Source organism: Phyllostomus discolor, chromosome 2 (assembly GCF_004126475.2).
Source record: "Phyllostomus discolor isolate MPI-MPIP mPhyDis1 chromosome 2, mPhyDis1.pri.v3, whole genome shotgun sequence".
Classification (NCBI taxonomy): domain Eukaryota; kingdom Metazoa; phylum Chordata; class Mammalia; order Chiroptera; family Phyllostomidae; genus Phyllostomus; species Phyllostomus discolor.
In genome coordinates, this window is record NC_040904.2 from 148425313 (window position 1) to 148438548 (window position 13236).

The 13236-nt window shown below is 34.5% G+C and overlaps 1 protein-coding gene and 2 pseudogenes across 2 annotated transcripts in view; 1 reads left to right on the plus strand and 2 right to left on the minus strand.

Annotated features, from left to right (window-relative positions):
- TBC1D15 (TBC1 domain family member 15) overlaps positions 1-13236 on the minus strand; it is a 67314-nt gene that overhangs the window by 21755 nt on the left and 32323 nt on the right. Inside the window, exons 6-11 of one of the 2 annotated variants that reach the window (XM_028531649.2) lie at positions 6809-6911; positions 5862-5912; positions 5360-5557; positions 2861-2989; positions 2356-2459; positions 435-529 (exon numbers count right to left, since the gene is read on the minus strand). In XM_028531649.2, the coding sequence (XP_028387450.1) occupies positions 435-529; positions 2356-2459; positions 2861-2989; positions 5360-5557; positions 5862-5912; positions 6809-6911 (680 nt within the window). The remainder of the gene's footprint in view (positions 1-434; positions 530-2355; positions 2460-2860; positions 2990-5359; positions 5558-5861; positions 5913-6808; positions 6912-13236) is intronic. The other variant, XM_028531650.2, reaches the window with a different exon arrangement.
- Positions 1795-2349, minus strand: LOC114512685 (annotated as a pseudogene).
- LOC114512684 lies at positions 3838-5169 on the plus strand (annotated as a pseudogene).

Below are 13236 nucleotides of genomic sequence, written 5' to 3' on the forward strand. Positions count from 1 at the left end.
ATGCAATCATTAGTTGATTCTCGAATGTGCCCTGAGCGGGGATTAAACCCACAACCATGGCTAATCGAGATGACGATCTAACCAACTGACCCAGCCAAGGCCTTAATTTTTCTATGATAAACAAATTGTTTTTGAAATAAGGAAGCCAATTTTTAATGCAATTAATTCAGCAAGCAAGTCAAGTTATTCTTTTTACTAATTTACATTTTTAAATTAAAAATGAGATGTATTAGTACTTATTTATAAACTGACTGAATTCATACACCTATTTGAAGAGTACAGCCAAGAATAGTAAGCACACATTCTAATGTAATCTCAAATTCTGAGTTCTCTTTTGAGGCCCAACTCTGTAGCACATACATTCATTTCTTAAATCTTATCAAGATTTCAATGTAAAACTCTCTTGTGTACTTCCAAAATTAAGAAAAAATTACCAATAAGACTTCTATAATCTCTTAACCTCGAATTTCTCTTCTCTTGTTCCTCGCTGACAGACTTCCACTGTAGTTTCATCCTGAAGTATTCATCACTACAGAATACAATGTTACATCAAAAACAGCTTACTTTACTTTGACCATTTAAAAAATTTAATTGAGCTTTTCTACAAACAATATAGCAACATATTTACAATGCTAGTGAGATTTAACTTCATAAATATGATACTAAAATGTTTAAAGTTATGAAAACAAAGGAAAAATAAAACCTTATACATGTCATAAACTTAGTTTAAAATATTCATTTAGATATGACTGTAAGGAAAGTTACCTTAATCCTTAGTATCATACTGAAAATTATTTCAGTCATTAAATATTTTAACCATGAAAGTTTCTAAATAATTGTAAATCTACACTTTGTTATTTTTTTAAATGTGACAAGGAGTTTACTGCAAACTTGTTAAAGTGAAAATGTCTCAGGATTGGTGAGTGTTGAAGAGAAAGAATTGTCTGAGAATTTGAATATGCACATAATGATTAGGAGTGACCTTTAAATCAAAAGTTAGACTCATGAGTTGAAAATAAGAAGTGTACCTGGAAAGTTGTAGTTTTTCTTCTCAAATCTGAGAAATTGTTTTAAAATAGAAACACTCTTCCACAAAGAATGCAAGATCAGTTTATGTTACAAGAGCACAAGAAAAGTTACTTAAATAACCTAAATAGCAAGTATATTTCTTATGAGCCAGTTTTATAATCTCAAAAAAATAATTCAAAAATGAATCAAGATGAACATTTTAAATTTTTTAATTTACTGATTTTAGGAAGAGGAATGGAGAGACAGAGAAATATCGAATTGTTTTTCCACTTATTCACGCATTCATTGGTTGATTCTTGTATGTGCCCTAATGAGGAATCAAACCCGCAACCTCAGTGTATTGGAACGATGTTCTAAACAACTAAGCTACCAGCTAGGACTGAATGAGATATATTTTAAAACCCAAATCTTACTAGTTATTTTTCAAGTATGCAATATGTTTTTACAAAGGGACTGAAACATTTTTTACCATCTTTCTACATATTCCCTAACATAACTGCAACGAGGTCTTTCTAATAAATGTTTCTAGTTTGAAATAACTATGGTGTTAATTTTTTTTTAGATTATTACAAAAGTTCAATATAAAAATGCATGTACTGGCTAGTGTAGCTCAGTGGATTGAATGCTGGCCTGAGAAATGAAAGGCTGTCACTTCGATTCCCAGTGAGGGCACATGTCTTGGTTGTGGGGCCAGGTCCCCAGCTGGGGGCACGCAAGAGGCAACCAATGTATCTCTCACGATATATCTCTCACACATCAATGTTTTTCTCTCTCTCTTTACCTCTTCCCCTATCTCTAAAAATAAATAAAATCTTAAAAAAAAAAAAGAAAATGCATACGACTCGATTTTTATATTGTAGTAAAACAGGTGCTATGGAGAGGGGGCATGTGGAAGCAATTGGTTTCTCTGATGAACAGCCATTCTTTATACTCTTTCAGAAGCTTCTAACATGATGATACAATTTTCTCATATTACCACCATTCCAATATTGTTCTGTTGTCCACTAGTTGCCATCTCCACTTTCATCTATCACAAGATTCCTAAAGGGATCAAATCCCCTCAATATCCCTAGATGCATCTGCCACCATGTAATTTCAATGATACCTTCTTGCCCATAATATTTTTTAAGTTGGGAGGGTAAACTTTACTCTTGGTGTCTACTCAGCAATCTCAAAGATACCTCCAAATGGGATCTGTGGCCTCCCTCACACTGGTGTTCATAAGTCTTAAATTAAAAAGATAAAAATTATTTTCCCACCCTTTATTAATTTGTATGGGTGAGTTATTTGAATTTCTTAGATGAACATATAAAGACAATTACTTACGTTTTTTGTTTTTGTAATTGAGTTCTTTCCTCCTTGGTACTGTCCCAAGGAAAGTAACCCAGAAGAAATTTCCATGCTTGCTTTCTCAATGCATGACTCAGTCCCTGAAGAAAACATGTATATTAAACACATTCATGAAAAAGAATACTTTAAGTTCACAAAACTTGCAATTAAATAAACAAACACTAATACAGCTCAAATAATGCAGAGTATACAGCAGGATATACAGCAGACAGTAGGACTAAGTCTTTCAAAGCCCAATCATTAAACTACCACTGAGGTACATACATATCTTCTTCATATAACTCATAAAATATCAAGTAAGGAAAGATACCTTTCCTTACACTTAATGGTCTTCCCCCACCTGACATCAGGGATTTTAAAGCAACATTTTTCAAAAAGTACTTTATTCCCCTCACCCTCCCCACAAAAAAAAAAAAAAGAAAAAGAAAAAGAAAATTTGAATACCAGCAGTTTAAAATACAGCCCATTTTAAAGTATTTACCCCTCTAAATATCATCTGCTTCATATTATCTACATTTAAAATTCTTCCTTCAGAATCAATATTCTTAGTCCATTCTTCCACTGATACTGGCTCTCTCCTGTGAACAACAGGTCGTTCTCCCAAATCAATCTAAATTAGGAAGATAAGCAATAAGGAGTACACTTTTAGCCAGTGAAATGAAATCAAGGTAATAGAAATTTAAAATACAGTTACTCAGAAATGTTCTAACATTATTAATATCTTCCCTTATTTTCTAATATTTATTTCATGAACTAAAACAGCTAGTATTCCATACATTTTTCCCTCCTATTAAACATATAAATAATGAGGTTATAAATTCAGAGATGGGAAATCATTTGCTATTTTGTGTTTCAGTTACATAAGTGCAGAACAGTTAACATGTAAATTCTATAAGGGACCCTTCAAACTAAATGGTATGTTATATTATTAAAAAACAGTACTATCCCATTAATCATATTCTAAAATTAGCTTTTCTTCCAAACTAAAATTTGCAGTTCTCAGAATTGATTCATGACCCATTAGCTCCACTGGATATTTTCTACAGTTTTTTATTCAATTAACAGATGTTGGTAATTTAAAAATGCCATTTACAAGATAAGCCCCTTAATTAAGTACCACAATTTAGGTATTTATAATGTTCTAACTATGTGCAGCCTAGCACTGCAGCAAATTTAAAAGTGTTCAGCATATACATGAAGATTTGTCATAATTCAGGGCCAAAGTCCATCTTATCTGAAAAAGAAAAGATTTCCATGAGAATAAGAGCCTTGGAGTAGTAGTGTCCTGTCTGTCTATGGTGTCTACTAAGAAAACACAAATTAGGAACAGAACTAGAGATAACATGCTAGGGTCACTATTTACTCACTGCTACGCACTCAATGAAACAACCAACCTGTTCATCATTATCAAAAGGTAATCAGATCATTCCAATAAGAGAAACCATCTTGCAAAGAGAAATGGAATCCAAAGAGGAAATGGCAAGAAGCCTTTTAAAGATATATCTATGTCCCTAAGGACAAATTGCTACATCCAATGGGATTACTGTCCCTTTATAATACATCTCATGGCTTCCATGAGGAAAAATTAAAAACAAAACTTCAGCAGTTTCCTGGTGGATCCACTGACCTTCAGAAGCAAGACAATGGCACTGGCTTTTCTTACTCTGAATAATCCAAGTAAAAGGGATGATTTCTCAGCTGTTATGATGGTACAACTTTTGGGAAAAGTGATTGAATAGGAAAGTTGAACAGAGGGGAAAGGTCTCACTATTTGTGGGGCAAAAAATACTTTCTTCTCAGGATCTGATCTGAATGCTGTGAAAGCACTAGGAACTCCAGAGGATGGAGTGGCCCTATGTATGTTCATTCAAAACACTTTAACAAAATTTATTGAGACTTCCTTTAAAAAGTGGTGTCCTGGATCAAGGTCGGGTACTAGGTGGAGGTGCAGAATTTATTACAGCACATAATTTCAGGTTAATGACTAGGGAATTAGATCAGATTTGTTCAGAAGGAGATGTGTATAATACCAAGCTGGGGCAGTACTACCTCACTGGATGAAATTATCAGTAGTGGATAGCTCTTAAGTGTTAAGTGTGGCCCTCAAACTGGATTCAAAGCAGGTTTTAGCTTTAAATTTAGGGATGGTTAAAGAGGTCTTGCAGTCTTCAGATGAAATTGAATATCCAGAAGACGCATAAGAGTGGCTAAAGTAGTTTACCAACGGGCCACCAGAAGTAATCAGAGCTTTGAAAAGTTCTGGGGTTTTTTTTTTTCAGTCAAAGAAGCTTTATTTCCAGAAGACTTTACAGACCAAAAAAGATCTTTTAAGAACAGTTTGGGGTGGACCCGTAAACTTAACAGGCTATTACTAAGAAAGGAAAACTTTATAAATAGTTGTTTTTAAATACGGTGTACTATACCACTAATGGATAATATGTAGAATAGTTAAATATTAAAGTCAGAATTACTTCAAAGGGTACTACTAGTATCTGTGTCTGTTTTTAACAATTTTTTGAACACCTAAATTCTTTAGCATACTTTTCAATATGCAGTAGCCCCCCCCCCCATATCTACAGGGGATAGGTTCAATGACCCCCAGTGGACACTTAAAACCATGGATAGTACTGAACCCTACATGTACTGTTTTCCTTTACTTACATGCCATTGATGAAGTTTATTTCTAAATTAGGCATATTAAGAATTAACAACAATAACTAACAGTAGAAAAAAGTAATCAAAGAAAAGAGATCCAACATTAATGAACAGAAAGTGTATGTAGTAATCAAAGAACAAACCACCAATTTGGTGGCTGGACAAGTGTTAGTTGTTAGATGTTAGCAAAAAGTTACAAGGAAAAAGGCAAATATAACCAAAATTGAGTTTCTATTGAGGTTCTATTTGTACAACATTCATAGATGTTTAAAAACATTCCTCCTGTTAAAATATAAGATTTACATGAATATAAAGCTCCACTCACTCTTGTGATGACTTCAAATCCTGGTTCTTCTTGTTGATTTATCTTTAAACCTGGAATAGCATCACTAAGAAAATCTGCCATTTCTGAAGGTGGTCGTTGATGTGTAGAGGGATCGCTGCCTCTCAAACTATCAAAAATGTAGTTTGTAACTTTGGAAAATCCTACCATAGTTGCGGTATAAGGATCCTTTTTAATTTTCTATATAGTAGAAAAAATATTAGCATTATTAATTCAAATAAAGAATAAAAATACCTCACGAATGGGGAAAAAGGGCAAAGTTTTTTAAAAGGGGAATAATCAGAACTAAAACAGTGTGTTCTAAGATTATCTTAAAATTTTATTTTTTTCTGAGAAGAAAAATTTAAAATTTCTCAGCCAATCTTTTCATTTGGTTAAAATAGTATATTAAATGGCAAATTAATGCTACTGATTGAGTTGCAGATAAACAAGTGATTTGCAGGCTTCGTTCAATCTGCACATCAGAAACATATGCAGTGCTTACTTGCCATTGGTGAATGGCCCACAACAGCTTTCTTCTGTCTAGCAGTCCTGCCTTCACAAAAAAATATATTTCTTGAAATGGATAGCACCATATGAGTCTAACAAAAACATCTGGTAGCTAAGTTTAAAAGCTCACAATATTTAAATATTAGCTGATATTTTAATTTAATTATATGATTAGTAAACCGTGCTTAATTTGTTCTGGGCAGTGCTGTCCTGGAAAATAGCAAAAGGCTTTTCTATTGCTAAAGTTATTTCTAAATTCCAAACTGATTATTCATATTTAGCAAAAATAGTTTTCTCACTTTTTACTTTAATCAGTGTTTAGCTCTCATCTTTTTGTCTTCTCTTACTACTCATCTCAGAACCAAGAAGAGAGCACCTGAGAAAGAGTAAGCACTCAAAACATTTGAGGAATAAATAAGTGAATAATGAATGAATAAACCACCATTTTGTTAGTTTACATAGAAATCTGAATGAAAAATAAATTAACTTTTATTCTTATCTGCGTTAAGTGAACATTTTTAGTCAAATTCAAGAATACACTCAAATACTTTAAGGGGAATTAGACTCTACTTAAGTGAAAAATAAAAATTCAAACCACATTTTGCCTAAGTTTATCATCAATGAATTCAAGTGCCTTACAGAATGACCTTTCACTTAACCAATAAAAGCTATGATAATAAAAATCTGCTGATGTCCAATCTCAGTATAAAAGAAAACACTGCCTTAAGAGTAACTAAGAACCAAGGAAGCTTTTGAGTCTAACAAATAAGAAACATACTATTATTTCTATAAAATTAAAGAGGATAATTTTATAAATTTTACACACAGAGAGACATTTGCCTCATTCTGTATAATCTGAGAAAGTTGGGAGGCAGGGGGTATATAAAATAACGAAGACAGATTTACAAATGAACAATACAGGATAGATTTAAAAAAACATACTTGAATTAAACCATATGCTGGTTCATCAAGAAGATTTTCAAAAGACTGTGAAAGACTCTTATTCGGACAATTCACAAGAAGTATTCTTTTATCCTGTGGAGATCTGTAATAAAAAGAAGAAATGTGTTGAAAATACTAGAAAATTGCATCAATTACCACCTGAATAACTACTAGTACATAGTTACTTTTCCTTAACAAAAACAGAAAACTTAAATGTCCAGTTTAAGAACTGTTTCCCATTTATGCAATAGTAACAAGTACTTAGGAACTACCTTGAGTTCCAAAAGTACATGAAACATGAAATATTAAATTAACAAATATGAAAGGGTTGAAGTATATTTTTGTTCTAGGCAAAGCCAAGAGTACTAAATTGTAATGAACTCAAATTCTTGTTTGGAATTATAAATAGTAGGAAACCTGGTGGGGGGGCAATAGTGGGGGGAAAACACAGACAACTGTAATTGAACAATAGTAAAGTAATTTAAAAAAAGAAAAGAAAACCTTGTAAATATATCTTCCTTTATTATCATAAAAACTAAAGCAAGTCAAAATACATTTTAGGATCATCAGGACATATACTATATACACTATAGGAAATGTGCTATTTTAAAATGGCTCCAATTTCACTCCAAAGCTTGGTAGTACTGTATATAAGATATTAAAAATACAAGATATGACTTCCAGCCAAGATGGACGCATAGGTAGATACACTTTACTTCCTTGCACAACCAAAAGAGGACAACAAATTTAAAAACAAAAAATAACCAGAACTGCCAGAAAAATCAAACTGGAAGTCCAACAATCAAGGAGTTAAAGAAGAAACATTCATTCAGATTGATAGGAGGGACAGAGACGGGCAGCCAGGGCAGAGAGAATCTGGGGCAAGGCAGCAGCAGCTGGAGGACCAGACAGTCCCACATTTAAGTGAGGATAAACCGGGAGGAGCAAATGAGGAACAAGAAAGACCGCACAACCCAGGGTTCCAGCGTGGGAAAAGAAAGTCTCAAAACCTCTGGCTGTAGAATCCTGTGAGTGGGAGAAAATCCCAGCATCACAGGAGAGTTCCCTGGAGAGACCTACACAGTGCTAGAACATACACAAACCCACCCACCCACCTGGGAATCAGCACCAGAAGGGCCCAATTTCCTTGTGGGTAGCAGGGGAAGTGACTGAAAGTCACAGAGAGCTGAGCAAACAGCACTGTTCCCTCAGACCTCTCCCCAACATACAGCACCACGTCACATTGATGTGGGTTGCCCGCCCTGGCAAATACCTAAGGCTCCACCCCTTAGAACATAGCAGATGCACAGAGACAAAGAAATATGGTCCAAATGAAAGAACAGATCAAAAATACAAACATAAAACTAAGCAATGAAGAGATGGCCAACCTATCAGGTGCAGAGTTCAAAACACTAGTCATCAGGATGTTCACAAAACGGTTGAGTATGGTCACAAAATAGAGGAAGAAGTGAAGGCTATGTGAAGTGAAATAAAGGAAAATGTACAAGGAACCAACAATGATGGGAAGGAAACCAGGACTCAAATCAACAATTTGGACAAGAAGGAAGAAATAAACATTCAACCAAAACAGAATGAACAAACAAGAATTTAAAAAAAATGAGGACAGGCTTAGCAACCTCTGGGAGAACTTTAAACATTCCAATATCCAAATCATAGTGGTGCCAGAAGGAGAAGATGAAGACCGAGAAATTGAAAACTTATCTGAAAACATAATGAAGGAGAACTTCCCCAGTCTGGCTAAGGAAATAGACTTCCAAGAAGTCCAGGAAGCTCAGAGAGACCCAAAGAAGTACTCACCAAGGCACATTATAATTACATTGCCCTAAATTAAAGATAAGGACAGAATCTTAAAAACAGGAAGAGAAAAGGATACAGTTACCTAACTAGAGTTCCCATAAGACTATCAGCTGATTTCTCAAAAAAGACCTTGCAGGCAAGAACAGGCTGGAAAGAAGTATTCCAAGTCATGAAAGGCAAGGACCTACATCCAAGATTATTCTGTTCTATCCAGCAAAGCTTTCATTTAGAATGGAAGGGCAGATAAAGTGCTTCCCAGATAAGGTCAAGTTAAAGGAGTCCATCATCATTAAGCCCTTATTATTTGAAATGTTAAAGGGACTTATCTAAGAAACAGATGATGATCAAAAATATAAACAGTAAAATGACAACAAACTCACAACTATCAAGAACTGAACCCAAAACAAAAACAAACTAAGCAAACAACTAGAACAGGAACAGAATTACAGAAGTGGAGATCACATGGAGGGTTATCAGCAAGGAGGGGGAGGGGGAAAAACAGGGGTAAAGGTACTGGGAATAAGAAGCATAAATGGTAGGTACAAAATAGATAGGGTGAGGTTAAGAATAGTATAGGAAATGGAGAAGCCAAAGAACTTATATGTATGACCCACGGACACAAACTAAGGCGAGGGGGATGCTGGAGGGAGGGGGTATGCAGGGTGGAAGAGAATAAAGGGGAGAAATAAATGGGATAACTGTAATAGCATAATCAATAAAATACACTTAAAAAAGTTTAAATTTTAGTTCTGACACAAAAAATACAATATACAATAGATTAATTATCTGTTAAAGATCATTAATCATGCTCACCATAATTACTGACAACAAACATATTTAAGGTTATAACATACAGTCCAGTAGTAATATTTTTTAGTTCTTGTTTATCAAACTTTACACACAAGTTTTCCCCCACATTTCTTTACAGCTACAGAATAAATAAAATTCATTCCAAATAGACAGATGTCTAACTTCAAGTAATCAGATGAATTATCCATTTCTTCTATTCAGTAAGTTTGATAACTTAGCTATAATGAACCTGCAAGTTTTGTGTTTAAAATAAAAATTAAATGTTATTTTGCTGATGTCTATTTCTAGTTTATTATAAATGTTTGAGATAAAAACTTTAATAACAGTTATCTCCTCCCAATTCTCACATAAAGGATGCAAAAGCAATGGAAGGGGAGTATGAAATCCAAACGAGTATCTTATTCTTAGATATTCAGAAACAGTACTTAATCTACAGAGACTACAGGAGCTTTAAGCCCCTTGGCTTTTTAAAAGCAGCTGAGGTTGAGTCATTTGAAGGAGGGGGAAAAATCAGTTTAAAATGTTCAACTTTCATTAAACACCATTTTTTCTGAACACTTACAGGGTCATACTTTATATGACAACCTAGAGGTTCTCACAAGGTATTTTTTGTAAATGATAGAACAACATTTAAGTGTAGCACCAGAACAACTAATATAGACAACATAGTTTTTCCTAGCACAGTGCTGTTGGCACAGTGGTTATTACTTTTGTTTCTAACAATAAATTAAGTCCAATTATTTCTTTAAAATCCAAATAAGAAAGTTGAAACACTGGCTATGTGTGGAGAAGGGGAACAAATATACAGCCTTCAACTATCTCAACTCAGATCATTGTTACAGCTACAAACCTAAAGCTGTAGCCAGGAAATTGTAGAAGGGAAAAAATGACTGCCCAACAAACAAGGAACCACAGATACTTTTTGGAAAGGAAGGATTTTTTTTATACCCAATGCTCTATGAAGAGGGGCCAGGAGAAGGTTCAGGAGGAGAAATATAAGAAATATAAGGCTTGGTTGACTCTAAAGAAATCAACAAAATACTTTTTTAAAGTACATGAGGCAAAACGCAAGTAGTATATTGGTAGGCAATTGCAGAGCTCATGAAAAAGAGGGTTGGCATTCTAAATATTGTTACATTTCCACCTGTAGGTTATCACATTGATTTAAGGGAAGATTAAATATTATAGATTTATAAATATTATATTTATGTATTCTGGGACTACTATGGGTTCTAGGAAGTTGATCTCTCATGACAACATTATTCAAGACTTTCAAATTCATTGCAGTAGTAAGACAAAACTTTTAATAATACTAATATTAGCAATTCTATTACAGCCTACTACTAAAGGGCTTTAAAAAAACCATAGTCTAGTATTGCAACTACTGAAGCATATCTCCTAAAAATTCACAAGTACTTCCCAGGCTTTTGAGGGAGCCTCTCCCAAAGACCTCAGCATAAATTCGGAAATTATAAGAATTTAAGATTGTGTGTGTAGAGATGCAGAAGTAACTATTTTATATCGCTACTGAGAATTACCAAAATGTAAAGCTAAAGCAATAAAAATTTCATTGCAAAATTAACCAATCAAGAAGATCACTAAAAGGGTACATAATATTTACAACAAAACTATATATATGATTTGCTCATACAAGGTGGGGTAGAAATAGGTTTACAGTTGTGGGTACATGAGAGTTTATTCTGTATTATAATTTATTAATTGTATTTTCCATATTAACAACTCTTTCCATATGAGAGATACATATCTCTCACAGGAAATAAATGAGGGTATGTAACCTAATCTTGTAAACAGCTGGTACAACGAATTTGGCCTTTAGGAAGAATATTTCACTGCTTCTATATTTATTTATGTATTGATGTAAAAATGGTCCAATACACAATATAATTTTTTAAGTGTTTTTCAAAGATTTTATTTATTTTTAGAGGCAGGGGAAGGGAATAAAAAAGAGAGGAAGAGAAACATCAATGTGTGGTTGCCTCTCGTGCACTCCCTCCTACTGGGGACCTGGCCTGCAGCCCAGGTATGAGCCCTGACTTGGAATTGAACTGGCAACCCTTTTGTTTGAAGGCCAGCACTCAATCCACTACGCCACACCAGCCAGGGCGAATACACAATATAATTTTAGTGGAAACAATAACCTTGATCCATATCCTAACAACCAACTTGGCTCCAGAAAGGTAACGAAAACGTATTCGCAGCTCATTCTTTTACCCATCTGTATGGTCATGCCTTTAAAATCATTTGGGGAAGTATTAGGAAGACAACATGGCCAAAGATGCAAGCCCCACATTTTTTAATTTACATTAATCAGAGAAAAAATAACATGGTCTGACTAATTTTCCCTCTATTGGTTGTGAACTCAGAAGAAGACAAGGAGGGAGTATCCTGGCATAGACTGGCTGGCATCCCAGTGAGGCTGCTTAAACCAAGGTTTTCTTCCTAGACTATTCCTCCTCCTTTTGGTCTCTATAATACTCTCTAACCACAGAAATATGACTCTAGAAACATCATTTTCCTTAGGATAACTACTACAGTGACAGGAAATGAAAGTACATGGCTGACACCCAGTTAAAAAAAAAAAGGGAGGGGGGTACTTGGTGATTTTTATTTCTTTGGACTTTAACTTAATTGGGAATTCCATTTATTTGGATAATAACTAATGAACATAAAGAATAATGAACTTTAATATCTCCCTAAGTACCTGATAATGGCTTATACCAATTTGAGACTTCTTTTATATTGCTGACTGCTTGTCTGGATTATCTACATTCTAACACTTGGACTCAGCATATAATCTCTGATGAACTATAAGGCTCATTGTAATTGGTCATAATTTATGATGGGAAAGAGAACAGGGAATGCTAATTTTCAGCTAATTTAACTCCAAGGAAAGAGGAGCCTTGGAGTTAAAATACCTGATGTACTATTTGTATACATATAAACCCTTCAGGGGCAATGAGTAAACTGACCCCCACTATCACAAGAGAATACACAATAGAGGAGTGCCTGGTATTGGGGTGAGCTTTTGAATGACTTACTTTAACAGCTATCTCCTCACCACAAAATAGCCACATCCCTGACTGACCAGATACTTAATGATAAAGCCCAATGGAAAAAGACAAGAGAATGGGGAAGAGACCAGAGAACAAAGTGTAAGGTTAGTCTCCTCTGCTTTTTCTCTCTGACCAGGTCGTTAAAGACTGCAATTAATCAGGTATGCTCATAGAGTGTCCCATTTTATTCTCTGCTTACTTAATCTCATTTTCTCTCAGGGCTTCAATTACTACCGACACAAAAAATTATTATGTATGTTATCTTATTATCTTATATGCTCTCATAATGCTATATGTCTCTTATCCAACAAACTTACTACAGCTGAAAATTTACACATATTTGTATAACCAATGTTAGTCTCTCCTACAATAGTACAAACTCCCTGAAGGCAGGGTTCATATCTCGTTTTATTATTGCTCTCTTTCCAGAACTTGGCATACCTCAAGATAAATCAGTTGTTGAGTAAAAAAATAGGAGGAGAAAGAGGAACACCATTCCCAAAATTTCGTGTTTCCAAATGGAAATATGCACTTGTTCTAAAAGAAACTCTTTCCTCACAGAGACACATCTGATTGCCAAGATTAGGAAAGAGTAAGGCGGATGCCTAACATAATCCCACCCAGCTCTGTCCTACTCTCTGATCTGCCTGCCAACAGAAAAAGTGGTCTCTAGTCTACTCTCATTCCCATTGTAAGTGATCTGTCCTCACCAGGGAGACCCGCAGT